The following is a 27130-nucleotide window of genomic DNA, read 5'->3' on the forward strand; positions in this document are numbered from 1 at the left end:
GAGTGAAATTCAAAGCCCAGCTCATGTTGTTCTTTTGGCCCTCAATAATGTTTCTGCTACTCATAATATTAAAGTTTTAATAAACAAAAGAATGTGTCAAAACATTAATGCTCCCAAATATGAAAAAAAATATTTGCGAGCGAAATTCAAAGCCTCATGTTGTTCTTTGGCCCTCAACAATAATGTTTGTGGTACTGATTATATTAAAGTTTTAATAAACAAAAGAATGTATCACAACATTAATCCCACTGAATATAAAAAAATATTTCCATGGGCAACTTTGGCTATTAGGACAACATTGAACATATCTTTATTATCAGTTTTCAAAAATCAAAATAAAAAATATATGGAAATTGATCCACTTAATAACAAATATGAATAGCTAGATCAATCCAAACATTCTACCGTTATCTACAACATAGCTTAGATTCAATTCCAACTCCTTGCAAGTCTCATTTTGGAAATTGAATAGTATTCCCACTCTACAATTACTAATTTTTATGTTAAAAAATATAACTCCACAAAACCAAGAATCATTCCAAGATGTTGGGCATAGCACTAGTGGCATGTTTCTTCAGAACAGAACAGAGCACTACAGGTCTTAAATTATACATTTGAGATTGATTTAAATAAGTTTAATTTCTTCATCACAAATATCCACTAATAATTGCCAATATATGGGCAATTTATTAAACTCCAATGACTCATCACCTATTTAATTGAGATCCATTTTTCTATAATTGCTTATGTATTTAACCTCATGGTACTAGAAAGCCATAGACAATATGGAACTTTATGAATGAAGGAATGAAGCATCTACATTGAATGATAACAAAATATATATGTTTCTTTGTAAGACTTTAGTTGTAACATTATTTTGTATGTGTTACAAAAAAAAACTACCATCTTTGTAATATTTTAGTTGTATCATTAATTTTGCATTACTATAGTTGCTATCTGTAACACAATTTTATAGAACAAGTGTTATGTGTTACAACGTTCATATGTAACACATAGTTTTGTGTTCCTATGAAAGTTCTTGTAACACATTGATGAATGAATGTGTTACAAGAGTGTATTACAATATCTAGGTTCTGTAGTGGTTACACTGGTTGTGAATGAAAGGGTAGAATTGTTGTAAAAGAAAGTTTCCAGGACCTCAAGGTAAAACTAATTTGGTTATTCTCCATTTAAATTGGTTGTGAATTTTAGAAATGTGTATAAAATCGTATAGAAATGAGAAAATGTAAACTAATTTTTGTAGCTTTCTGGCGAAGTCTAGTTTCATACAAAATTGACTTTGAGCATGTCACTGTTGTAGATCTGGCTCTTGGAATTATTTTGTGAAGTTTGTAGCATTAAAATGTCAACAGAAATTTAGCTATGATTTATTTTCCAAACTTGCAGTCTGGTTAAGATAGATTTTTAATAAATTCTCCAGTAAGTGAATCATGCTAAAATTTTTACAGTTACATGATAATGTGAAAAGTGTACTTCTGTAAAAATTTCATGTCTAGAAAACATAGCTAGAATTAGTTATAATTTATTTCCTTGCTCTAACTTCTAAATGCAATAAAAATAATCCTAACAGTGAAGTGGTATGAATTTTGGCTGACAGGAAATGGAGATTCATATTACGGCGCTCCTTGAAAATAAAGAAGATTTATATTACGGCGGGTATTTTTAAGTTCACTGTCCAACACGCACCCGGATCGGAGCGTCGGGATGCTAGCAGCTTCAAAAAATTTAGAAGAATACAATAAGTAGGCTTACAAAACTTTAAACGACAAACGAAATTACAAAACAGGCGGGGGTTCACCTGCGAAGAAAGAAGGCTTTGTGGGCCGCTTCCCGTATCAGTAGGGATTACGCGGCCCAACTGTCAAAGTTCATCCCGGACAGCAGCTGACCTTCCCCCACATCCCCCGCCGCCGCACCCTGAGTGAGTCCCTGGCTGCAGCCGCCATTCCTTTTCGGCGCGACCGCGCGAGAAAGAAAAGGCTTGCCACCTCCGCCGCGCCCGCGATTAGTCCGCCTCGCCGGCGCCGCCAGGCCGGTCAGGATGGTAAGCGCCCCCCGAACCCTGCGCCTCTCCGCAGCCCCTGGTTGGTTGTAAGGCTCCTAATTTGTTTTTACTTGCTTGAATCGATCGTCTTGAGGTGCTACGTGTAGGAAGGGGGGGTGGTTTAGGGTTTGTAATCCTGCCCACATTCTGTTTCCCAATTCCCATGGACTTCCACTGAATTGGTAGTGTGCCATGTACTATTCAGAACTGGCACCAGGTTAGAGATACCTGCCGGATTTGGGGTCGCTATTGTTGCAGAACAATCAGCAATAATTCCTCTAGGCATGCAAAATGTCTGGTCTGGTGCAGATAATTAGCCAACTGGGAGAATCCCTGTGGCTAGATGAACACAATGGCATATATAGTTGCAAGTACAAGAGACCATATATTCGCAGGGCAATAACAGGACATTACACCAGGGTATCAATTATTTGTGCTGGTCTTCTATTCTGTATCCGCTGTTAGCGTCTGATTGATGAAACTCGAAAGATCCATACAGATTCAGGTAGTAAACTCCTTGTGTTGCTTGTTACCTGTACGAGTGACTTAAAGATGTGCCTGCCTCCATTGCTGCACATGTCCACAGCTAATGTATTGCCACTGTTTGCAGTGTTTCTTGTTTTAACAAGCAGTCAAGCACCCATGTATGCATAGCTGATCCTAGTTTTCCTTATTGCTGCTTAGTCGAAGAAGAGGGGACTTTCATTGGAGGAGAAGCGGGAGCAAATGCTTCAAATATTTTATGAGAGTCAAGACTTCTATCTGGTAAATTCTTCGGAAGACAATTTGTTATGTTCACCTCAGTTTTATCATATTTACTATTTGCAAGGTTTAGTTCCTCTCCAGAAATAAACTCATGGGTTCTGTTCTTTCTATTTTCCTAACGTGGAAATGTGTCTACTTGTAAGTTGTAACTGTACCAAGATCTGCATTTCACCCTTTCTTCTTCTTATTTACGGTACTAAATATTTTGGTTGAATGAAATAAAGAAACAAATTGGCTTGCCAAGCATTGATCAAATTACAGCATTTAAATACCAGTATGTCAGTTTGTTGCTCTATTGATCCTAACTTGTTAAGTTGACCCAACCATGCTTCCTTCCACATTATTGGAAGCCATCGTTGATATGTTTCATTGTAAAAAAAAAGGATAGTTGCTTTTGGATAAAAAACATTTATATTAGTGCAATTGATTTTCCAGAGGACTATTCAGATCCTTATGGCTCCTTAATTGCATAAACTTGGACATTCATATGCATATGTAGTATTTTCCCATTTATCTCTTCTTTAATGTTTCATCACGTAGAATATGTTTCCCGTGCCATAAGTTTTTCCATCTGCCATTTTCAGCTCAAGGAGCTAGAGAAAATGGGTCCTAAAAAGGGAGTGATCAGCCAGTCCGTGAAGGATGTGGTGCAAAGCCTGGTGGATGATGATCTTGTTTTGAAGGACAAAATTGGGACTTCTGTAAGATTCACTATATGTAATTGTAGCATTGAATTAATTTTATTGGTGATTCAGAAAAGGATTCTTGTATTGCTCAATAGCATGCATACTAATTGCATGCAACTCCAGCTTTGCGTGCTTGCTGTGTTGCAAATAACTTTTTCTTGTTGTCCGTATACCTTTTATATCTAGTTCCATAATAAATAATTTCCTTGCAGGTGTATTTTTGGAGTCTTCCAAGTTGCGCCGGTAACCAGGTATTGCTATGGAGGCTTTCTCTTACATCTTCCTGCCATGCATAATAAAGTGACTGATAAATTGTCGATTTGGATTACGAACTGAAATTAAGATTTGATGACTTTGCCATATAATTTTCTGACGACGATGAGTAAAATGTGTCGAAACTAAGCAGGCCATAAGTCAGAAGACCTTAAATTTTCTTGAAAACCGAGAAAATCTGAAATCTTCTCTTAATATATAGAACTATAGATAGTGTTTTGTTGGGTTTCCTGTATTGTAACCTGATTACAGTGTTAAGCATTTGTGTTAGATCTCAGCCTCCACTGTAATCAAGTTCCTTGCAATCAGATACTGTGACATTGTGCTTGTTTCTTCTGGCTCTAATTTTTGTGATTTTTTGTATGAATTTTGAAGCTTTATATTGGAATCTGTAACTTTCCCCATCTTTGTGTTGCAGTCCCATTACAGAGCATGAACCAAACAAAGTTGAGTTTCGCTCAAATTGTGTTCCATTCCGCTCTCTAATTACGTTTAGATTTTCCTTGCAGAATCTGAACCAAACACTATCATAATATGATGCTGTTACAAATGTGGTACAAGCTAGTTATACTTTATGGAAGCTTAGCAAGTAGAAAGCCATGATTTGCCTACTTCATTTTAGAGGAACACCGTACTTTTTCTAAGGTTAAAGATAAAATTGAATGAATCAGGATAAGATGAATATAGGGGTCCTACTTGTTTCTCGCATTGCACCTTGTAACACTTGTCCCTTGATCCATAGCTGGGTCAAGTTTTAGCTAATAAATCTTATTTGGATTTGTTTGTAGTTGAGGAGTACTTACAATAAGCTGGAATCTGATCTTTCAAGCTCTAAAAAGCGTTACATGGAGCTTGTTGAACAGAGAGACAACCTGAGAAGAGGCAGGGAAGACTCTGTAAGATTTTTTTGCGTATTTTTGAGATATCTGCACTGCAACAAGCATATTGTCCCAACTCATGCATTTCCACAGGAAGAGAGGGAAGCTGCTTTGGAGGAGCTGAAGGCTGTAGAGCTACACCATAAGAAGCTCAAGGTACCTTTGTATTCATTATTCCTTTTTTGGGGGTCTCTTATTCCTCTATACATCTCAACAACCCCAAAATGATTTCAGGAGGAACTGGCTGCATATGCCGATAGTGATCCAGCTGCACTAGAAGCAATGAGTGTGTGATCCAAAACCCATCTTTTTCTAATACAAGGCTTGGATAGATATGCTACTGTTATTGATACATCCATCTGATTATTTCTCCTTTTCATCTAAGTTCTAGCAATATTAACTGGACCTGAATTTGTCTAAGTGTGCAAATCTTCTTCCCATCTTAACTGCAACTCTATGCTGATAAATGCAGAGGATGCTATAGATGTTGCTCATTCAGCAGCTAACAGGTGGACAGGTACTGGTACTTCTGCTAGTGAACTTCCCTCGAAATTCAATAATTTATTACACACATGCTATCGTTCAAAGGATAATCGCATTTTAATGACACTTCAGATAATATCTTCACTTTGCAACAATGGTGTTCAACTACATTCCCGCAAGCAAAAGAGCAACTTGAACATATGTACAGGGAGGTAGGTTGCGTCCTCTTATACTGTTATAGCCTTTTTGTGTTTACAGTATTTTCCCCGACGGCCAATTGATTGATTTTTTCTCATTGCGCAATGTGAGTTACCCATAACCATTGCAGACAGGCTAGTGCTACTGCATCTTTAGTATTCAGATACTTAGATGTTGCTTGTAAATTTGCGGTCTCCTCTGCCATGCCATCTGTAGATAAGATTCGTGATGACACTAAGGAAATTATGTTACATGCTTCCGTGGGTAAAAAAGAGGCGGATAATATGGAAAAAGTGAAATAGCAGTCTGTATGATGACTTTTAGATGAATTGATAGTTGATGCATGTGTTTAAACAGATGATCCATAAGCATCTACTAGTGCAAGAGTGAATCAACATGTTGTAAATTAAGCTGAACATATGACTTATCCCCCCCTTTTTTTTCAGCCTGGCTCACATGGACTGATTAATTTGCATACCCTTCTGTCCTGTAGTGAACTCCTACACCCTACATGATAGATTAAAAGTTCCAGTGTTGCAAATGGCCCAACCTAACCACTTCATAGTTGAAAAACACTTTAATTCTTTTAGTAATTTGTAATCTTGGAAAAAACATTTTGATTAGACAGTTTTGTTTTGTTGGCGGTGAGACTATGGTTTAGCTCTGTGTGAATTACAATGAACAGCTGAAATCGGGAACAGTTATTTTCGTCACCGCTACATGTTTCTCTATCCCAAGTATATTAACTTAAACTGTAAAATGTCTTCATTTCCTTTTGCAAGTCAAATTTTCCATCTGACTATCCTCATTTTTTGACTAAGTTATTCTTGTAAAACTTTAGGTGGGTATAACTGAAGATTTTGAGTATCTGCAGTGATGTTCAACAACCTGCCCTGTTACAGCGTTGTATGTAATCTTGCTCGCCACAGAATGTTGGATCTACCGTAGGTACAAGTTAATCCGTGTTGGTGTTATGTGAGCAATTGGCGCAGTTGTCCACAGTACATGGTTTTAGTATATTTCACATGTTTGATATGCGAATCAGATGCCTACTGAATGTTGTCAGGGAAAATGTTCCGGCTCAGCTGGATGCCAGTGAATGATATGATCTAGATGCATCTAGACTCAAAGGCAGGCGAGATTCTATGACAAGGGCTGAAATTTGTCATAGGGAAATGTAGGTACCATATGTATGTAAAATTGCAAAAATAGATTAAACAGGGTGATAAGAATCACCAGCTTTCAATCTTTTCCATGCCTCATGAAGTCGTGAATTGTTACCTTCCCATTTGTAGCATTCTCCTGTAATACTTCAAAACTTTATCAAAGTCTTGACTTTATCCTACATAATGGCTAGACTACCATGAAATATATTTGTTTCCTGATGGAAAGAACAACTATGACTTGCCAGCTGGAAATAATAACACTCAAAGAAATTCTTGACCTAACACCAACAACGCCTGGATTGCTAAAGCATGAAACCTTTTCAGTGGAGGGAACTTTCTTGAAAGGTGGTTGAATCTTTCAAAAGGGTTTTTCATCAATTGGTAAAAGATATCAACATTTAGCAGAAGGGTTTGACGAGATAACTTGCAATTTGCAACCAAGACCGGGCTATTATCTTTGATTAAAATTTACTCATTTCTATGTCCGCCTGTCATTGTCAAGAACTGTATTGAGAAGTAGTAACGACAACAACAATAAATACTATAGAAAACTAAATTATGACCGAATACATAACTTTTTTTGGTAGTTCTGAATCGAAAAAAGAAATAAGGTCTATGCGCATGATTGACATGGAGCCAGCAAATGAATAACCAAAGAAATGAAGAAACTTGAAGCATATCCAATAAATCGTAGTAATATGCTAACTTTTTTGTGTTTGCATCGCCACTGAAAAAATCACCTTTTAGTTGCACAACCGTGACCTGACTTTATCTATAGTTTGTATCTGTAACAACTCATGTCTCATCGCCCCAACTAATTAATCGTATAGGTGTTTACTGTTCTCTCCGATTGTCAATCCCCATAAAAGTTACTCCTATTTCGTTGTTTGTATATTGTGGTACAAAGAAGTATGTGGTTGTTTGATTTTCTTTTCTTCAATAAAATGATAATATTATTATCGTTAAATAACTCTAATAGTTTTGGTTGCACAGTTGATTCCAAAAGATTTCAAGCGTACCCTGTACACCATGCTTCACTATCAGAAAGATACACCACATAGGACAATTGCCTTTTAGTCCATATTAAAAAAGTTTGTCTTTCAATCAACACATTCTTCGTTATCAAGAGTCTTTAACACTCCTTTGGTGTACGGTTCTCTGCCCCGGCCCTCCGGGCATCCCCTTCTTTTTCATATAGCGGGCAGCTTTCCTGCTGCTTCGTTTAAAAAAAACACACACACTCTCTCTTCCAGCTTGTTCATACTCTGCACTTTGAACCAATATAATCAACCTTCTTTGTAACCTTGCTTTAGAATAATCATAAAGTAAGCATGGCAGCTGGAAAGAATGTGTAGTGTATCCTATTTTACTGAGTTGATTAATCTAGACAGCTATACAATATTAGTCGCGAAGTAACAGTGGTCAATGGCTTCTCATTAGTTTACTTACTTTTGAAGGTATAATAACTTTTATATTTTAGAGTAAACATATGGTGAACCCCCATTTCACTCATTTTAGTTACTTGGTGCATTGTTGGTCAACACCAAGCTTGTCCATAGAGGCGAGGTAGACAAATTCTGAAGACTCAGTGAGAATGACAAATAACACTACGGTCACTATCGCTGAAGAATTTGTGACATAATAACTTTTCCATCTTAAATCTGTCTAGTTTTTTGTGATGTGGAAAGAAAGGGAGTATAGGACCATATAGCGACACATGCAGCAAAAAGAAAGTGAGTGACAGGAAAGTAGAGGAGACCTGGAGGAGGGACGACGGATGGGAAAGGAGAGACAAAGCTTGTGTCTGGAAAATGCGCGAGATAAAAAAAATAAAGAAATTATTGCGCTTGAAATAATGTGTTGACAATCATAAAAACGCAAATACCCTATACATAGGTCTTTTAGTTAGTTCCAAAATATAAGGTTATTTCTTCTGAAGCAGTTCCCCTGTCCAAAAAAACAAGTCATCTTAGGAATTTTCGGACAGATTAATAAGAGGTAAAATAACCTCGATTGCCCATTTATTAGTCATATTTGACGCTAATTGACTGCTGCGTGCCCACATGCACACATGCAAAATTAGTATAATTACTTATTTTTTGACTTGTTTTTTGGACGGAGGGAGTATTTAGCTAGTGAAGATTATTGTTTGCACCTATACAACTAGGAAAACTAACACACTAGTCATAACTTGTAGGGATGTCAATAGATCTATTTCTGTGCTAAAAAACTAGGCTGATTGATTTTTTTTGTTGGATCACATTCTATTAAAAGGAAACTCCTACACATTCAACCCTATTGTCCAACTGAAGTATGCTTGCATTTGATATGCGCTGCCTGGTGCATAAACCTCCATCTAGCTGTTTGATCTACGCCTGCTTGGCTCACGGTTATTGGGTGATACGTCTATCAAACATTCTAACTGATTGGTACATGCAAATCAATTTGATAAAAAAACTTATATACCCTTGAATTCAAATCTTGTATAAGACAAAACTAGTTCATGCATGCAACTCCATAAGGCAGCAATAGTTGTGGGAAATGTTCTTAGAAATGCAGTAACTATATATGGGAATAAATATGCTGCTGGTTTCTTATATACAAATAAAAGATAGCTATCACTAGGCTAGAAAACGTTTTTGCTGCCGGCTAAAACAAGTTTGTGCTAGCGGGTATCGCACCCGCCAACAACCTTGAGCCAGCACAGACGGTTCTGTGCTGGCGGGCGTCTTTAGCCACCCATCAGCACTGATGATTTCTATGCTGGTGGTGTGGTTATAACACCCGCCAGCACAAATAGTTTTTGTGATGGTGGGTGCTTAAGCTTCGTATGTGTTTTTTTAGCACAAAGTTAGGCGTCGAGAGCAATTTGCCTAGCAGAATAAGCAGATCATTGAAACTATTGTCTGACTAGCCGAATTTAGCCTTCAGGATCTTCTAGCCGAATTTAGCCTTCAGGATCAGAAGATGAAGGACGAAACGCAAGATTGTCCACTCCTTCCCACAACTCTCATACATACAGTCCGTTGCTGCTTTCTTGAGTGTCTCGAAATTCTCTAACCCTTTAACACTCCCTAGCAACTCTTACGGGTCAATGTGGCGCAATATGTCTTCCATATCAACATCACGTTCGTCGTCCACCCGTGGTTCCACACGTGCATCTATTTGATCACCATTTTGATCTCCACGGTCATAATCATCATCCATCATAACATGATCATTTTTGTTTGCATCATCTCCACCCACTTCATCATAGCCAGTGTCGATGTTTGTGTTGTGTCGATGTTTGTGTTGTTGAAAGTACCTCCTGCCTCACCATGGTAGACCAAATTGTGTATCCACCCACAAAACCTCACTTTATCAAATGCCTCTTGATGACATCAATATCCTCCCATACAATATTGTTGCTGCAGTCAAAACATAGACAACGTTTTTGCTTTGTCTGGCAACTGCGAGCGTACTGCTCCGCTGCCTCGAAAAACTACCTCTGACATGAATGTATGCGAATGTCTCCGTATGCCATACATTCATGCTCTTTGATCCATTTTTAGCAACCTATGACAACAATTCTATGTTATATTAACTAATTTAATAGATATGGTATGGGTGCAATAATTAATAAGTATGAAGAAAAATAATCAAACTTAATTCTATAGTAAATTAATCAAACTCAATTCTATATTACGTTAAATGAAACTCAATTAAACTATGGATGTAATAACTAATAAGTAGGAAGAAATATAATCAAAACAAATTCTATATTACCCTAAATGAAACTCAATTAAATCATGTATGTAATAATTAATAAGTAGGAAGAAAAAGCAATCAAACTCAATTATATATTAAATTCAATCAACCTCATTAATTAAAACTATGGATCTAATAATTAATAAGTAGGAAACATATAATCAAACTCAATTCTATATTACATTAAAATGACAAACATAGCATTTGTAATATTTATGACCATAGAATTTTATTTATAAAAATAATCTATCTCTAATTATTTTCTCTCTCTTCTCTCCTCTCTCTTCTAGGTTTAGATCTAGATCTAGATGATAACCTAATGAAGCTAGAAATGATGGATAGAGTTGAAAAAGATGGTTGGAATGGCACAAACTCACCTTATATAGTCACCTCCAAAGAAATCAAGAGTAAAACCTTCTCCTTTAGATTTGGTATTTTTGGAGTTTTTCTCGAGCTCCTCTCGGGCAAGCTTCAAATGGAAGGTTGACTGGGGAAGAAGCTGTCCGAGACCTTATTTGGGTGGGATCTGTGCTGGCGGGCGACATAAGCCACCCGCCACTAGAGATGGGGTGCATCTGTGCCGGCGGGTGTTTAGGTTGCCCGCCAGCACAGTGGCATCTCGGTGGGTGCTCCCCCGCTGGCCCAGGGAAGCTTTGTGCTGGCGGGTGCCAATCCGACCTGCCAGCACGCTAAATTCCTTATACCTGCACAAATCAATTCTGGCGTAGTGTATTGAAAAAAACATATTGCCATTCAGAAAGCTACTCGATCAAATTCTATAATGCGACAGTTGTTTACCAGCTAATTAACATTCAGATTTCAGAAGAGAGCTGCCCCGGCCAAACCAATGATGTTCTTGGTTAAGTTCAACAGTTGGTGCATAAGTTAGGAACAAAAGGGAGTCCAAAGTCTCCAATACTATTCTTACTCCCTACTTTCTCTGCCCCTAACACTGTATGTACACCTTAAAAAGTTGAAAGTCACACACCTGAAGAACAATCCACTCTTCAGTGCGCATTTTACCAGATCAAACTAATCGACCTTACACTAGTCTTTAAATTAGATCAATTAGTTCTTGCATGCATTGCTTTCTCTCGGAACTAATCTAGCTTGCATGCTTTCAAGAAGAAGAAGAACAATTAAACTTGCACATGCATGCATTATTGTACTTCTTCTTCCCCGTTTTATTTGGTAAGCTTCATCTACAGTCCTGGCCCATCCTCCTGCCTCGGCCTTGCAACCCAGAGCGTGCTGAGCGCGCGAAGGCGGTGGAAGTAGTCGGCGATCGCCACCATGCACCGAGCAGCCTGACGAGTGGTCAGGATGTGGTGGAGCTTGTGGAGGGTCTGCTGCCTTAGGCCATCTGCCTGCAGTAGGGGGTAGCAAGAGAGGCATATATATTAGCACCAAGGTGAAATACACTTAATATTTTTTGCTAATCTTCAGAAACTAAAAGCACAGGTTCGTAATATGTTGCTTATCGACATCTCCTTACTTGGTTCTATGATCAGTTGGCTGGAGTTATTAATAACTACATTTGTCATATATACGAAAAGTGCATGCAGTATTATATTGTTAAAGCAGGTAAGCTAATTTGCATGCCAACAATTTATGAAATTTGTTGAAAAATAGGAGTAGAGAAGCAGTTGCACCAGGCCGGTCTTATTATTAAACTTTAGTTGAGGTTGGCTTGCTTCTAACTGTTCCACGATTAGTCCAACTTTAAGGAGTCAGTTTCATTAAAGAACTGTAGTAGCTATTTGTACCTCCGTACTAGAAATAAGATAGCTTGGTACTATTTTTCTCCTCAAGTTTATAGGTAGCTAGCTATACTAGGAATAAGATACTATAACATATTTTAATTTGTTAGAAAGAATATGCAAGAACATTTTGCTTAGCAAACTGATAAGAAAATGAATTTGGTCTCTGAAATTGTTGTATATTGTGCTCAGTAATTATATTTGGCGCAAACCTAATTAAATCTTGTAGACTATAGCTTTGGTACTATCGACTGCTGCTCTTTTTTCTCTGCACAATTATCATGATCTTGATGTCCCAGCTTCTACATCTTGTCATATCATCGTATGCGAAAGGTTGGCTTCATCTTGGTGACTATTTATGGTCGATCTTCTGCAGGTTATTACATGCTACACATGTGTGGAAGGGATTATTCTTCTTTTGAACTTGCAGCTGTACAAATATGTGTTTGACCTGACGACGCAACGCGCCTCGGCTACGTTGTTGTGTTTAGGTATATGCAGACTGTTCAGCCTTTTTGTTTGGACGTGATCTCTCAACAACCATGACGATGATGAGGTGATGACCCTTGGATGATGCTGGCGGTTTATGCTGGATCCTCTACACCTGGCGTTTTTGTTAAACTTGGTGCAGCACGGTTTAAATTTTTCCTTCAGTAACCAGAAACTCGAATGAAATGGCAAATTTACCATATTTGTCCAGAAGTTGTGGAGTAGGGAAACCATTTACTTGCTTAATTTGCTAGTTTATTTGCCTAGCCACCTGTAATGGTTTCTCCAAACAGTGTAGGACGAATGGACGATTTTCTTATGACAAACGCTAAAGAACCTTTACTTTCTTTTCACCTTGTGCCATTTGCATCTGCAGCTTCTCTATTTAGTGCCGCCTCTTCATTCAACCCGGATTTACATTCAGTTTCTTATTTTGCAACTAAAATGTCTAGAATTCTTTTAATTGTATTATCAAACTTCCTTTATCGAAAAAAATTGTATTATCAAACTGATGGCACTATTATGAATAATGTATATACATAGTTATATGTTACACTTAATTGCATCCATGAGTTAGTACTGACCAATGCAAGTATTTGTGTCTGAAAGAATTACGTACCTGCAGGACGAAGCTCTCCATAGACGCCACCTTGTTCATGGCAAGGGACATGTGGCCCATGAAGGTGGCGGGGGCGACATCGGGGGCAGCGACAATGTCGGAGATGCTCTGCTGGGTGGCTTCCATGGTGTGGTTGAGAGCCTCCTCCCTCTCCTGCACTGACTGCTGAAGGTTGTATATGCCAAGGATCTGACCCTCTGACAGCGGTTCCACATGCTTCAGCATCACCTGAATACACATGCATATGCCAATTAAAGAAAATGATTAATGTAATTTCTGTATTATTCTGTATATTTCTTAGAGCTTGATTTTGATTGATGCATTCCTTCCATCAGGGTAATTAATGAGTATGAAAAGGAACTGTACGTATATGAAGTGATACAAGCAATGTGACTAATCATGCATGTTAGATCCATTTTTTGACACATAGTTGTGTGAGCATAAATGGTCCATGCATCACATGTGTAGGAGACAAGTTTACAAAGAAAACATTAATCAGTATGATCTATACACTCTATCTGAAATGTGTGCTCACAAAGCTGAAAATGTAAGTGTGCATAAAAAGTCCACAAGAAACGACATGTAAATATGTGTGATGCATGTCTACTTGGTGAGAATACTTTTATGGACATCATATATATATATGTACTTTTAGGATGTCTGTTTAGACCCGTTAGTTTCTTAAGGTCAAGGTAATCTAGCTTTAAATAACTTTATTTTCTAGCTATGGCACTAAATATTTCTGTTTTAACATTATGAAAATGGCATGTTTTTCACAAGGAAAAAAAATAGAAGGGTACCATGAATGATGGTAATAAAAAGTGCCTCGTGATTGATGTCCATTTTCAATCTGTACTTTGGGCAACCATTTTCAATTTTAATTTGCAAATATGTGTCCCTAGCTATTTCTATGACACTCATCTACCTTCTAGAAGGCCAAAGAAATGAAATATAGTCACAATATATGCATGGGGAAGGGAATAAAAACGATCGAAGCCCACATGGACCATCCATTAGTCCAGAAACTATCCCCATCACACATCTGGTAACATCTTCCATACCTGTTCCTGTCCGTTTATTACCTACTCCCTGATCGATTCCTCTTACGTTGAATCCAAAATCCTTCTTACCCATCAAGGTACTAGAACCTGTCTACCACATTAGCTAAGATTCTTTTTGAACTCCTCTCAATTATACTCCCTCCGTTCCAAATTACTATTCGATTTGGCTTTTCTAAGTACATAGCATTTGGTATGTATCTAGATATAATATATATCTAGGTGCATAGCAAAAGCTATGTATCTAGAAAAGCCAAAATGAGCAGTAATTTGGGACAGAGGGAGTAGAATCCATCAAGTGACATGAAATGTTGCTTAGATAAAACAGCTAAAAAAGAAGTTTCTTCGGAGCGAGCACTCAGCCCTTGCAAAGCTCTTGGGTTAGGTAGAGATTACTAATAAACCACAAAAATAATACAGGGTCATATTGAAAGTTAAAAATCACACTTAGTCTAACACGGACATCTCAAAAATCAATCATTGACTAGATCGAGTAAATAAGAGAGGGTCAACCCAGAGGGTTGGATATATAGAAGTAGGTTTGGACTGCAAGCTGGTTTCCTCAAGTAAACTTTCATGGCAAATAAAACTTCGGTCAATTAGATTAAACGGTCACACAAGCTAGCTAGCCAATAATTGGTATTTGGATGGCAATGGTTGCATTATTTGGCCTATTGAATGAGTAAAAACTAAACAATATGGGTTGTGCACTGGGTTAAGCTTCCACTAAACAATGACTTACAAGAAGATATAATCTTGCCCATAAGTCTATGGGATTGATCTATCCTGTAATGAAAAGGGACATGTTTTTTCATTTATGTTGCTACTAGTACTATCAAAAATAATCAAATGAACTCGCAACCATGCATCATCGGTTAATTCTCATTCCTAGACGCTAACTAAACTAAGTGCAGCTAGCTACCGCGGTGCATCTATCTCCATCTTTAAATTGTTGATACGAATGTGATGCAACCTTCTGTCTAGAAGTATACTAATGTATAAATTGAACCACCTATTTCACATGTTCTACAATAGGAGAATACACAACAAGGGCGCCGGCCTATTTTGGTGAGATGCCTTTCCAAATGGAGACTAATAATAAACAGCACTTGTCAGAGAAGCTGTGCAAAAAAGGGGATTTAAGCATCTTGGAAGAAATGTCAATTCAGCCACACACTTTACTACTATATATGTTTACTAGCTATGCATTTTATATATCTAGATATAAATTAATGTGACAGTCAAAATTCTACGAAACATGTACTATACCTTTATAACCTCCGAGGGGCGAAAGCCTCCCAACCAAAGGAAGCAACGCTCAGCAGGGCTTGCCCACACTCCAGACAGGAGGTGGAAGACATCAGCCCTGGCCATGGCACCTTTGAGGTTCAGCAGCTCCTCGTGCTGTGCCATTGCACCATTGACGAAGGCCTGCAGCTGTTCATCCGCCATGTGCTCATTCAGCGCAGCCCTGAGCTGGAACATCAGTTTGCTGTGTTCTTCGACCCATCTCCCATACTCCATGTCAAATACCGCAGCTGCTGATCAATATATGTTACAGAAACAAAACAAATGAATTGGTGGAAGAATGGACCATACATCCTAATATGTGGAGTAGTTAAACATGTTTCATTTTGAAAAAAAAATCAAATGTGAGAAGTAATAATTAGACATGTTGACGAAAACACAAAGGTAACTTCTGGAGCTCTTTCCACAAATCAGTTTATTGTTCTGCTGATCATCAATTTCTAGTATTTTCAGTGAGAATCGCAATCAAAGAACTTACACAACGGAATCCTAAAAAATTGAGATATAATTAATAGCAAGATTGAGGGTGACCGAAAAAACTAAGAGATGAAATGGAGTGTCCCATTACCAGGGGAAGGGGCAGAAGGAAAACCAGCTGGCTGCTCGCCGGCGCCCAAGAAGACACCCTGAATATTATATATACATGGTAGTAGTCACTTGTTAATTAGCACTTGCATATAAATGAGAAGAATACAAGTAGTAGTCGCTCCAAGACACAGCTTGTCGTGGAAGAATTAATACAGATAGCAAATTATGAAATTAACCATTTTTTTTCCATTGTACCTGTACTCTTGCTACTTGAACTTGTTGTTCAAGCTGGCTTAGCCTGATCCTACTTGTCTCCAACTGTTGGATATAAGCCTGAAGAGTAAAAACAAGACTGAATGCATCAATCCACATGGTATGAAAGCAAATCTAATTGTTTATTTTGTCGATTTACTCTAAACATTCCATAAAAGACTGCCTATAGATAGATTAAAAGCATTTTAATTAACTTAGATGCACATGAGACATTCTAGAAGGACAAAAGACTTTGTACCAGCTCGTAAGTCAATATAATTTCTTACATCCCAGATTAAGAAATGAAAAAAAACTAATTAATGGTATATCAACTAATTATATGGGTCAACAAAATTTAAGTTCCATATATATTGGAAATAAATCATGCCAACAGAAAAGTTCACGAGCTTTTGGAAAGTGATATTATTCTTTAGGTGGTTTGTCAAATTCAAGAGAAAGGAAAACTTAGACACATCCTTTAGCACATGTGAGGCCAAAGAAAGAGCCAAAAACTGCTACGTCATAAAATTCACTGGATCAACCTGCTGACAATTGTGACTTCGATTAGGAAACCAGAATGGGATTTTTTTTAAAAAAAGTAGCATGCATGCCGTTTCTCAGTTGACTGACTCACCTTCTTCCTAAGTCTGCTCTTCCTAGCTGCCTCTCTATTCTGTGCAAGCCGCCTCAGTGTCTGCAACATATACACATATATATGGACACAAGTGAATATTAATTGAAGATGAATATAATATTACAGCAAGTCAGCAATGCCGCAGTATGTCGGAAGTGACTTTTCACCATCGTAGGTTACTTCTGAGCTGTTGCAAAAAGGTCAGTCAATGAGTCTCACCTTGGGGTCTCTCACTCTCTCCTGATCGCCAGATGTTGCACCCTTCCCACCGCTAGTTGCTTCCTTCTGCAAGGCTCCTCGTTTTGTCAGTCAAAAGATGAGAGTTGAGAGAGAGAGAGAGGGAGGGAGGGAGGAGGAGGAGTGACGTCAAATCACACTATAAGACATCCAGGTTTAGCTTAAACGCCATAAAAAAGAATCGAGACCTGTTATAAGTAGTCAACAGACCCCCCCCCCCCCCCCCAACCCCCCCCCCAGAAAGGGGAGAGAGAGAGAGAGAGAGAGAGAGAGAGAGAGAGAGAGAGAGAGAGAGAGAGAGAGAGACTGCATACATACCTTAGTGAGACTACTCCTGTTCTCCTTGGCTGAGTTAGGCAAGGGCACAGCAGGGGCAGGAGGAGGAGGAGCACTCCTCTGGCCACCTTCTTCTTGTCTCCTGGGAGAAGAAGAGTTACCATTGGGCATCATGGCTGCCACCATGCCCATGCTAACACCCTACACAGAGTTAGCTTTTACAAATTCAGCACACCATATATATGCATCTCCAGTACTTGTTCATCATGGAGTGCATCATGGTGTTTGCATGGAGCACTGTATTGGGAGCTGTACGTACCTTGGCAGGAATTGGCTCGGCCACATGCATCGGCTGCGATGGGAAGATGTTCAGAGTCTCTGCAAACCATGCAATTGACAATGTTGTAATAAGCGCAAACATAAGCGCAATGTGAAGGAGAGAGATGTGTGCGTGATGGATTGTGTATGATTTGAAGAACAAGTGCTTGAATAGAGTTGCCTCTAACAAGTTACATGTCTCTCTCTACACCCCTCTCTCTCCCTTAGATAACGCACGGATGCGCAGATGGACACGCGCAGTGAGAGAGAAGGGACAGAGAGAGATCGAGGCAGCACATGTACAGCAACGTCCGGGAGATGCTTCTGGGGCTATAATTCAACAGAGTACGTGAGAAGGTGCAAATGGAAAGGAATGGGTGAGAAATAGAAAGGAGGAATATTTATAGCTTCTTTTAGATCAAGTTCTTGCAAAGGCCGTCATCGTCAGAGTGTCTGTTACATGTCACACTCTTCACACAGCAAAGAAATACCAAATCCGAAGAAGAAAGAAAGCAGCATGCACCAAAAGAAACCATGACACGGAAGAAAAGGGAGCAGCTGCTAGATATACAGAAGGACCTGCAGGCATATATAGGTGGCAAAGACAAATCCATGGCAAAAAGGGGGAAACTTTTTTGTGTGTAAAGAAGAGTGAAAAACAATTACTGATAGGGAGAGACAAGTTCTTCGATAACATACGCCGTTGTTCTTGATCATGGCCATCCAGGTAGAGAAAAATTGCTGATTGGTCGAATTCCGCCATGTCGTAGCTTGCTGATTCCTTGCTCCTAAAAGGGAAATTGGAGGATGAAATAAGCAAGAATTAGTTGTTGGAAGCATTAGAAAGCAAGTAGGGGATTAGCTTTGTTTTTTTGAGGGATGGATTAGCTTTGTTTAATGGAGCAGATAGAACAGTCGGTGTGACAAATCCTTAAAAAGCTTCTGATCTAGCTACTTGTTGAAAGATACAAGGAAAAGAATCATATCCTGGTATTTGGTAATTTGGTGTCCTTCTTCCTTACCTCAGCACCTAAACTATTTCCATGATCCCTAACTAACCAATAAACTATCTGATATTGTGCTCCATGATGGGTGGATCCGTCTCTTTCTCAACTTTCACCCCTTCATCTCCATGTGTGGTTGAGTTCTAGAAATAAGCAACCCAGGCCAAAAACTCTACAAGATCGATGCAAGATACCCATGGCACGGAGTTCTGATTGCCAAAACTCAAGGGGAAAAAAAATCTCATTCCCATACCCTAGCAAAAACACAGAACCTCCAATACACTTTTTAATCATTTGCACCAGAAGCAACCATATATTTGAGAGCGAGATGTCAAATCCCTAATCTCGAGAAAGAAAGAAGCAAGCACAAAACATGCATCTTCTTTGTGGAGACACGAATAGAGCTCCCCAAAGACGCGAAAAGAAAAGAGGAACTTGACAGCAACATGTGCAGCTGTGATGCAAGATATATCTTGTGTGACTTACATGGTGGAAGAGGCAGGCATCATCGTCGGCGGTGAGGCGCTCCGGAGACCCTGGGGGAGCTCAGGTGCTTGATGATGGTGGTGGTGGTCTTCTTCTCCAGCAGAGCCCCGCCTGAAGCCCTTATGAAGGCCCTGACCATCCTCCACCCCGGCTCTCTCTCCTCACGCTATGCAGAACACCCAGCAAAAAGATCCAAAAGCAGACATTAATGGCAAAACCGTCTTCTGTTTGCACCCTCTCTTTTTATAGTTGGCACCCAAGCTTTAAAGGAAGTCTTGCAAAGTTTTTTCGTTTGTATGTCACCTAAATCTCCTCTATTCTCCCTCACCTTTTGACCAAGAACCTGAGAGAGGACTTTTAAGAGAGATAAAGGGAGATGATAGATGCACAGGGGAATGGTGAGAAGCATACTAGTCTTTATGTTAATTGGAAGGTTGTGAAGAGACCTCTAGATGTAGGAATTTGGGTAAACGAAGTGGGCCATGAATGTCAGTGGTTCTATCTCTGAAACTTTAAGTTGGATCGGAGGCTGTTGTGTTGCACGTGTGGACCCAAAATGCGACACATTTACTTGTTATGACACGTGTCTTAAAACTGGCTAGAGCAATATTAACGACTAGATGTAGAGATAGATTGTGAGCGTGTAGGTAATATGCATTTAATTAAGAACACGTTCACAACACTCAAGTTATCTTGCACATAGATACACAAGTATGCCATCTTTCTAGCACTACTGGATTTTAGAGTTAATGCCACAGAAATCTTTGCAACCACACCAAATTAATTGTATTAGATGGGTGTTATTGCAACCATTCTGTAATTTGGTTGCAAAACATTGATGCTCTCGCCACCATCAGAATCCTAGTTGCGAATAGATGATCTTTTTGCAACAGTTAGGTTTCGGTTGTCCTAAAGTTTATTTTCATTGCAATATGAAAGTGTTATTGCCACCAAATTTAAAGTCATTGCGATTGGTAACCAATATTGCCATGAACATTTTGTGTTGCAATACATGTGACTATATGGCAACCAAATACACAAGTGGTTACAAGGAAAAAGATGCTATTGCCACCAAAAGTTTCTGTTGGTAATGGTGGTTTAGTTTGTTGCAATACATGTGGCTATATTGCAACCAAATACTAAGTGGTTGCATGAAAAGAAGATGCTATTGCCACCAAATCTTTCTGTTGACATATGGTGGTTTAGTTGGTTGCAATAAATTAGTGTTTTGACATAAAATTTATTTCGCGAGCTTTACATTATGTGTGGATCCACGTAACCAGCGCCTAGGCCCAGGTAGGGAAAATAGAGGAGTCCCGGTCTGACTTTGTTGTTGATCACGAGATCCATCTCATATTGGTGGCTCCGTCGTCGCTGCTCGTGCGAGGCAGGAGGAGGCGTGCGCTCCATAGTCTCCAGGAATTGCGCTGGGACATCGTCTCCAAGAACTGCACCTGATCAATTTTAGCCAGAAAAGAGAGGGAAGGGACAACAACAAAAGGTACAGGAGATCAGGGAATTTGGAGGTGAGGAGGAAGAAGAGATATAGATCAATGATATCTCTAATTTTTGTTAGACCTTGTAAATTAGAGGAATAATCATATTATTGCATAGGACTTTTTAAGTTTTCATTTGCAATTTTAGTCATGGTGATTTAGCACATATGGTGTGTGTTTGGTGACTGCAGAATAACTTTAATATAATTCCTTTATCGTTATTTGGAGTAATTGATGACCCTTTTTTGCCCAGTAGAATTTGAGTTATCGTCGCTGCAAGTTTAGATTAGGAAGTAAATAATATCTGCTTATAGTTTAGCTATATTTGTGTGGATTGTGTCAAAAAAAGTTGAGGCATTTTCTGTGTTGCCATACGATCAATCGCAACATAATATATGCGTGGTAGTATACTCTATCGCCACGATGTTGGTCGTGACCATACAACCTATTGCCGCAGTGTAAGGCCATTGCAACTAAATAATATAGCAATGCCTAGTTGCGTGGCAATACATACTACTGCCGCGACATCGGCAGTTGCCACACTTCTCTAAAGCAATGGTTCATTCCATGGCAGTTACTATTATTGCAACATGACCAAAAAACCGTTGCAATGCACCTATTACCACAAAGGTGCAACAGTTTGCAACCAAACTGTGATTTAGTTGCAATTTGTACCTATTGCAACCATATTAGCCCTATTGCTACTGTATTGTGACCATTGCCATAGGCCTAAAATCTAGTATGTTGGTAGTGTTAGTGTGTTACTAAATTTTAATTAAGCATCAGGGTGCCATAATTTTGATTAAGCATCGTTCATAGCATTCAAGTTATCTTGCATATAGAGACATAGATCTTTTCTATGCCTATCTAATATATATGAGCATATACAAAACTTTTGCTATAACTGATGTTCAAAAAGATGGTTGACCACAACTTACACCGGAAACACTGTCCCATGTACGTTATGATGTGTGTTATGGATCTACACAAATTTATGGTGTACCAACTTTTGTATAGTACTGTTTCTCAATTTTTTTGGTAGTGTCAAGTAAATATATTTGTTGTGTTATCATAATTTAAATAAGCAAGTTTTTCCCTTGGTCACCATATGTTCTGATTGTTTCGACTTAGAGTACAAGACTTAGACCATTGTTTTTTTTATTTACTATTTTAGTAAGAAAGAAATCATGTAATGGAAGATTATTTTACTTGGTTACTGTTTTGTTTTTATTATATTAATGGGTATAGACTCCCAACTTCTAAAAGATGCTTCATCATTTTTTTGAGAAACACCTAAAAGATGCTTCTTCATTCACTAGATAAATTTTTTTAGGGCTTTCAGTGTGCAGGACCGCTAAGTTGGAAGTTGGAGAAAAATAAGTAATATTGAAGATGTATTTTGTAACTAAACGTAAGACAGTTAAAATTCTGAGTAAATCCTGATGTGTGGTGTACATCATCAGTCTTTTGGTCAACCTCTACTGCTTCTGGACTCACATAGACATACATAGATGCATGCTTGACACACTAATTACTACTTTGTAACGTATATCTCACTTCAGAGAAAGAGAGGGAGAGAGGCATTTTAGTTCAGGGTCTGTTTGGTTGGGTTGTGAGCTGTGAAAAAGCTGTTGTAAGCTGTGAGATGTGGAAAAGCTGTTGTGAGCTATGAGCTGTGAGGAAGCTAAAAGCCGTTTGGTGAGAACTGTGAGCCGTGAGATATCATGAAATTAGAGTTCAAATCGTGAAATTAAGATGCGCAAAAGCACGTAGAAGGAAGGGATCGGGCAAATTTCAAGTTGAATTAAGAAAATCCCCAAAATTTCCCACTAAGCAAACCCTAACCCTAACCCGAGGATAGGAACTTACCTCGGATCATGACGGCTGCGCGTGGCATGATGGCCGTTACACGTGGATGCCAGCGTGCTCCTCCACTGAGCTGCACCGGCCATGAGCGCGCACATGAGCAAGCCAAGGCGCGGGCTCGGATGCGACTCGGTTTCCCATCCGCGACTCCACCCGCGGCATCAGATCCGCCGTGCACGAATCCGTCGACACCGTGGTGAGCTTAAGCTTGAGGCCATCACCATCGCCGGACTTGAGGCCGGCTGCGCTCTTATGCTTTGTTCACCCCGCCGTGATGAAGTGCTCTAGTAGAGCACCCGATGGCGCGCCGCGCAACTTGGTTGCACGTGCGCGCCGGCGGAAGGGCCCGCGGAGGCACTAGAGGCAGGACGGCAGCACGGCTAACCGGTGGCGGATCTGACTGGAGGCGGAGAGGAGAGAATAGGGGAGGTGAAGGGACCAGTTGCAGCTGAGGGGAAGAGAATGGCTAGGGTTTAGGGGAGGCCGCAACGCTCGTTGGTTTTGTTCCGCCGAAACTTGCGCTCCGCCATGGGATGAAGACGGATGGATCAGATCAGCACGAGTGGAGTGAGCGCGCCCTGTGCCGAATTGGTGGCCTAGCCATTGGCTGCTGGGCTCAAGGCCCAGGCCAATGGGAAGGGGAGTGAGCGAGGCCAAAAGCTAGACGGGCTTTTTGCTTGACGCGTTTTCAAGCCTAACGCTGGCAGGTCGATGGACAGGCTTTGGCAGTAAGATGGGCCAAGTCAGCTGGGCTTGCAAAGTGTGCTGCTGGGCCGCATTCCACTGCCGTGCGCTGCTGGGCCGCTTTCCAACACCGTGCGTTGCTGGGCCACTAGACTCATGCGGGCTGATTCACCGCTCGCACCGGCCGCTAGCCGGGCTGCTCGCAAGCCGCTCTTGAACGAGCTGGGCCAAAAGAAGATGGGCCGTTGCGGACTGAATTTGAGTTCAGGCTGGTTTTAAGTTTTTCACAACCCACTCACTGTTTTGCCTTTAGTATTTATCCTTTGTGCTATTTAATTTCCATGAGTAATTAATTATGCTAAATTACTGTTTGTATAGCATCATTAACCTGATTAATTTTAAGTGATAATATTCTGAGTAAATAGAACCAACGTGGAATTTATTAAAAATTATTTCATGTTTATTTGGGTACATAATTAATTTCTGACTAACGTTGTTATTAATTGGTTGTCCATAAATATTTTACTTAAGGTATTTTGCTTCGGCCCAACGGTGATGCAAAATTATTTCATGTCATTTTAATCATGTCATTTTGCCTTTGCTTCTGCCCAATGGTGATGCAAAGTTGTTTATTTATATTTTTAATCGAGCCAACACATATTAAATTCATTTATTGTCATCATTACTGATTAAAATTCTTTCATTCAGACTTGACTTCATCCAGTGTGATAAGCTATGTCAATGGCATAGAGAAGCTTGGTTTGGTCCTATGCATTATGGATTGGGACCACTCCATGAGGGAGGATCTTCTTATTGCTCCTACTACTCAAGGGGATAATGATACTACCCTTCCTGCACGCACTGCTGCCTATGAGATAGAAAAGGAGCGGTGGGAGCGATAAGATAGGGTGGCACTCATGATAATGGAGCAGACCATAAACCTGGCAATAAGGGGAGCTATTGAGAAAAATCCCAAAATGCCAAATACTTCATGGAAAAGGTTGAGGAGTATTTCAAAGGCTCCACTAAGGCTAATGCTAGCACCCTCCTATCTAAGTTAATGAACACTAAGTATGATGGGCAAGGCAATGTTAGGGAGCACATCATGAGCCTCGTTGACCTAAGGGATAAGCTCAATGACTTGAAGTGCCCTCTTAATGATGAGACATTGCTTCACCACATCATGCTTTCGTTGTCCTCAGTGTTTGATCCCTTTAAGATCAACTATAATGGCAGTGACGCGAAGTGGGATATTCCCACACTAATCGCGAAGTGCAGTCAGTTGGAAGAGAAGCTAATATCTGAGAAGGGCGATTTTGCCAACCTCATTAGGTACGAGGTGAATAAGGGAAAAAATAAACAGATCGTCCCTTTCAAGAAAATAAAGAAAAATAAGAAGCCTTATTAACCTCCTCCAGAGAATGATGGGTCATCCTTGTCTAAGGGTCCTAAATGCCATCACCGCAAGGGTTATAGACACATTAAGAAGCACTGTGATCAGTTTAAGGAAGGGTGCATTAAAAACGGTAATGATGACTTTATTTCTACAGTCCATGAGTCCCTTTATGTTGATTTTCCATTAAGTACATGGTGGATTAATTCTGGTGCAACCATTCATGTTACTAATTCCTCACAAGGATTATGTGGCGCGCAGACTATAAGAAAGGGGATTCACGCCATTAAAGTTGCAAATGGAGTTGAAGCTGAAGTTGAGGCTGTTGGAGATCTCACATTAGAACTTAGCAGTAGCTTCAAGCTTCATTTAAATAATGTTCTTTATGTACCGTCACTTAAGAGAAACGCTATTTCTGTTTCATCATTAGATTGTGATGGTTATTCCTGTTGGGATACGAGGTAGGCTACACTAGCGCAAACCAAAATTTCTACCGCGTATAACGTATAACCAGGAAGAACTGCCGTATAAGGATCACGGGATTACCACTCGACGCACTACTGGTGCGGAAGATGTAGATAGTGAAGACGATCACGTAGTCGTACGTAGTCGATCAACGTAGTCGTACGTAGTCGATCACGTCCAGCAGCTCCTCAGCAGCTCGTCCACGTGCACAGCAAGATCGCCTCCGGTACCGCGGCTCGTCGGCGGCTCGTCGATGGCTCGTCCAAGTGCTGCAGGCGCAACACCTCCAAGGTATCCACACGTGCAAGGAGGAAGCGTCGCAAGCCGGACTGCTAGATCCGCGAGTTGCAACAGGTGAGGGCGTGGGAGGCGCGGCAGGTGTGTTTCGCCAAAAGGTGTAAACCCTAGGGCGCCCCCACCCCTCTATTTATAGAGGTTCCTGATGGGCCTCTGGATCCGAGGCCCATTAGTACTCCTAAACCTAATCCAACTCGGATCAGATCCGAATTGGGCTTCCAGCCCCTTAAGTGTGTGACCCTATGGGTTCGGATGCGTATAGACATGGCCCGAGTACTCCTACTCGGCCCAATAGTCGGTAGCGGCCTCTAGCAAGACGTGCCAACTCCTATACGCACACGAAGATCATATCAGACGAACCATCACAACATAATATACATGCTATTCCCTTTGCCTCACGATATTTGGTCTAGCTTCAAGCCGACCGCTCTTTCTCGATCCTGTGATTCGGAATCCCTTTGTAGGTTAACTCTTAACCGTACGTAGCATGGTCATGCATTTTCGGATCCGATCACTCGAGGGGCCCAGAGATATCACTCTCAATCAGAGAGGGGCAAATCCCATCTTGATTGACCATGTCTCATACCATGCTTCTTGACAAACCCGAAAGCTACCTTTATAACTACCCTGTTACGGCGTAGCGTTTGATAGCCCCTAAGTAGGTCGATCCACATCTAGAATACATGCGACAATCTCAGGTCTAAGGACAAAGCGTATATGTTGTTTAAAGAGAGAACTACTTCTCGTGTTGGGTCAGTCCTAACACATGTCTCCACATGTGTCCACATTATTAGTTCAACATCTCCATGTCCATGACTTGTGAAACATAGTCATCAACTAATACATGTGCTAGTCTAATATTCATGTGTGTCCTCACATGAACTCCGACTAGGGACGACTTTAGAATAACCATACAAGTAAAGAGTTTCACATACAATTCACATAATTGCAAATCAATTCAAGTAGCCTTTAATGGATATTCAATGAACACAATATACAAATCATGGATACAAATGGAATATCATCATCTCTATGATTGCCTCTAGGGCATACCTCCAACAGTCTCCCACTTGCACTAGAGTCAATCTAGAAGGTACCTAATACCCATAGCTCTTACATGCGCATCATGCTTAGCCTGCGGGAGTGGTTTTGTCAACGGATCAGAAATGTTCAGATCCGTGTGTATTTTGCATATCTTGATCTCACCCCGGTTAACGAAGTCTCGAATGAGATGAAATCGCCGCATTACGTGTTTGTTCTTCTGGTGGTTCCTTGGCTCCTTTGCTTGCGCAATTGCCCCATTGTTATCACAGTAGAGATTCAATGGGCTAGGCGCATTCGGGAACACACCAAGCTCAATGAGGAAATTCCTTATCCAAACACCTTCCTTCGCGGCTTCCGAAGCCGCGATGTACTCGGCTTCTGTCGTAGAATCGGCCACCGTCTCCTGCTTGGAACTCTTCCAACTAACAGCACCACCATTTAGCGTGAACACAAATCCTGATTGTGACTTTGAATCATCTCTGTCGGTTTGGAAACTAGCATCGGTGTAACCTGTTACAACGAGCTCCTCCTGACCTCCATAGACGAGGAACATATCTTTAGTCCTTCTCAAGTACTTAAGAATGTTTTTCACCGCTGTCCAGTGACTCTCACCTGGATCAGATTGGTGTCTGCTTGTCATGCTTAGCGCATACGA

At 40.1% G+C, this 27130-nt stretch overlaps 2 protein-coding genes across 4 annotated transcripts; one reads left to right on the forward strand and one right to left on the reverse strand.

Moving 5' to 3' along the window:
* Nucleotides 1-1894: 1894 nt before the first annotated feature.
* Nucleotides 1895-6693, forward strand: LOC101771285 (meiotic nuclear division protein 1 homolog). Of its 2 annotated transcripts, XR_214646.3 has the most exons (11): nucleotides 1895-2065; nucleotides 2750-2830; nucleotides 3415-3531; nucleotides 3729-3767; nucleotides 4578-4685; nucleotides 4761-4823; nucleotides 4902-4953; nucleotides 5140-5184; nucleotides 5283-5362; nucleotides 6190-6296; nucleotides 6415-6693. XR_214646.3 is itself a non-coding variant. In XM_012843432.2 (10 exons), the coding sequence occupies exons 1-10, from the start codon at nucleotides 2063-2065 to the stop codon at nucleotides 6223-6225; spliced, it is 624 nt and encodes a 207-aa protein (XP_012698886.1). In that variant the 5' UTR covers nucleotides 1896-2062; the 3' UTR covers nucleotides 6226-6693. The 2 variants fall into 2 exon arrangements, 1 of the variants encoding a protein (XP_012698886.1); XM_012843432.2 differs by having other exon boundaries at nucleotides 1896-2065; nucleotides 6190-6693.
* Nucleotides 6694-11092: 4399 nt separating this feature from the next.
* On the reverse strand, nucleotides 11093-19601 carry LOC101770616 (transcription factor TGAL7). Of its 2 annotated transcripts, none has more exons than XM_012843315.2 (11): nucleotides 19231-19601; nucleotides 18440-18528; nucleotides 17742-17800; nucleotides 17465-17623; nucleotides 17129-17194; nucleotides 16910-16969; nucleotides 16279-16356; nucleotides 16064-16121; nucleotides 15457-15728; nucleotides 13130-13357; nucleotides 11093-11628 (listed from the first exon to the last, which is right to left on the reverse strand). In XM_012843315.2, the coding sequence occupies exons 1-11, from the start codon at nucleotides 19251-19253 to the stop codon at nucleotides 11464-11466; spliced, it is 1257 nt and encodes a 418-aa protein (XP_012698769.1). In that variant the 5' UTR covers nucleotides 19254-19601; the 3' UTR covers nucleotides 11093-11463. The 2 variants fall into 2 exon arrangements, with proteins under 2 accessions (XP_012698769.1, XP_012698770.1); XM_012843316.3 differs by having other exon boundaries at nucleotides 15457-15725; nucleotides 19231-19600.
* Nucleotides 19602-27130: the final 7529 nt, after the last annotated feature.

Source organism: Setaria italica, chromosome II (genome assembly GCF_000263155.2).
Source record: "Setaria italica strain Yugu1 chromosome II, Setaria_italica_v2.0, whole genome shotgun sequence".
Lineage (NCBI taxonomy): Eukaryota > Viridiplantae > Streptophyta > Magnoliopsida > Poales > Poaceae > Setaria > Setaria italica.

What these genes read in the sequence shown, in the direction of transcription:
- LOC101771285 (XM_012843432.2), top strand. An exon ending in AGAGTCAAGACTTCTATCTG is followed by an intron (nt 2,831 to 3,414) that starts GTAAATTCTTCG and finishes TGCCATTTTCAG; the next exon opens with CTCAAGGAGCTAGAGAAAAT. An exon ending in CAAGTTGCGCCGGTAACCAG is followed by an intron (nt 3,768 to 4,577) that starts GTATTGCTATGG and finishes ATTTGTTTGTAG; the next exon opens with TTGAGGAGTACTTACAATAA.
- LOC101770616 (XM_012843315.2), bottom strand. Translation starts at nt 19,253, where the DNA reads ATGATGCCTGCCTCTTCCACCAT. An exon ending in AGAGCAGACTTAGGAAGAAG is followed by an intron (nt 16,357 to 16,909) that starts GTGAGTCAGTCA and finishes TTTACTCTTCAG; the next exon opens with GCTTATATCCAACAGTTGGA. An exon ending in TCCTTCTGCCCCTTCCCCTG is followed by an intron (nt 15,729 to 16,063) that starts GTAATGGGACAC and finishes TATATTGATCAG; the next exon opens with CAGCTGCGGTATTTGACATG.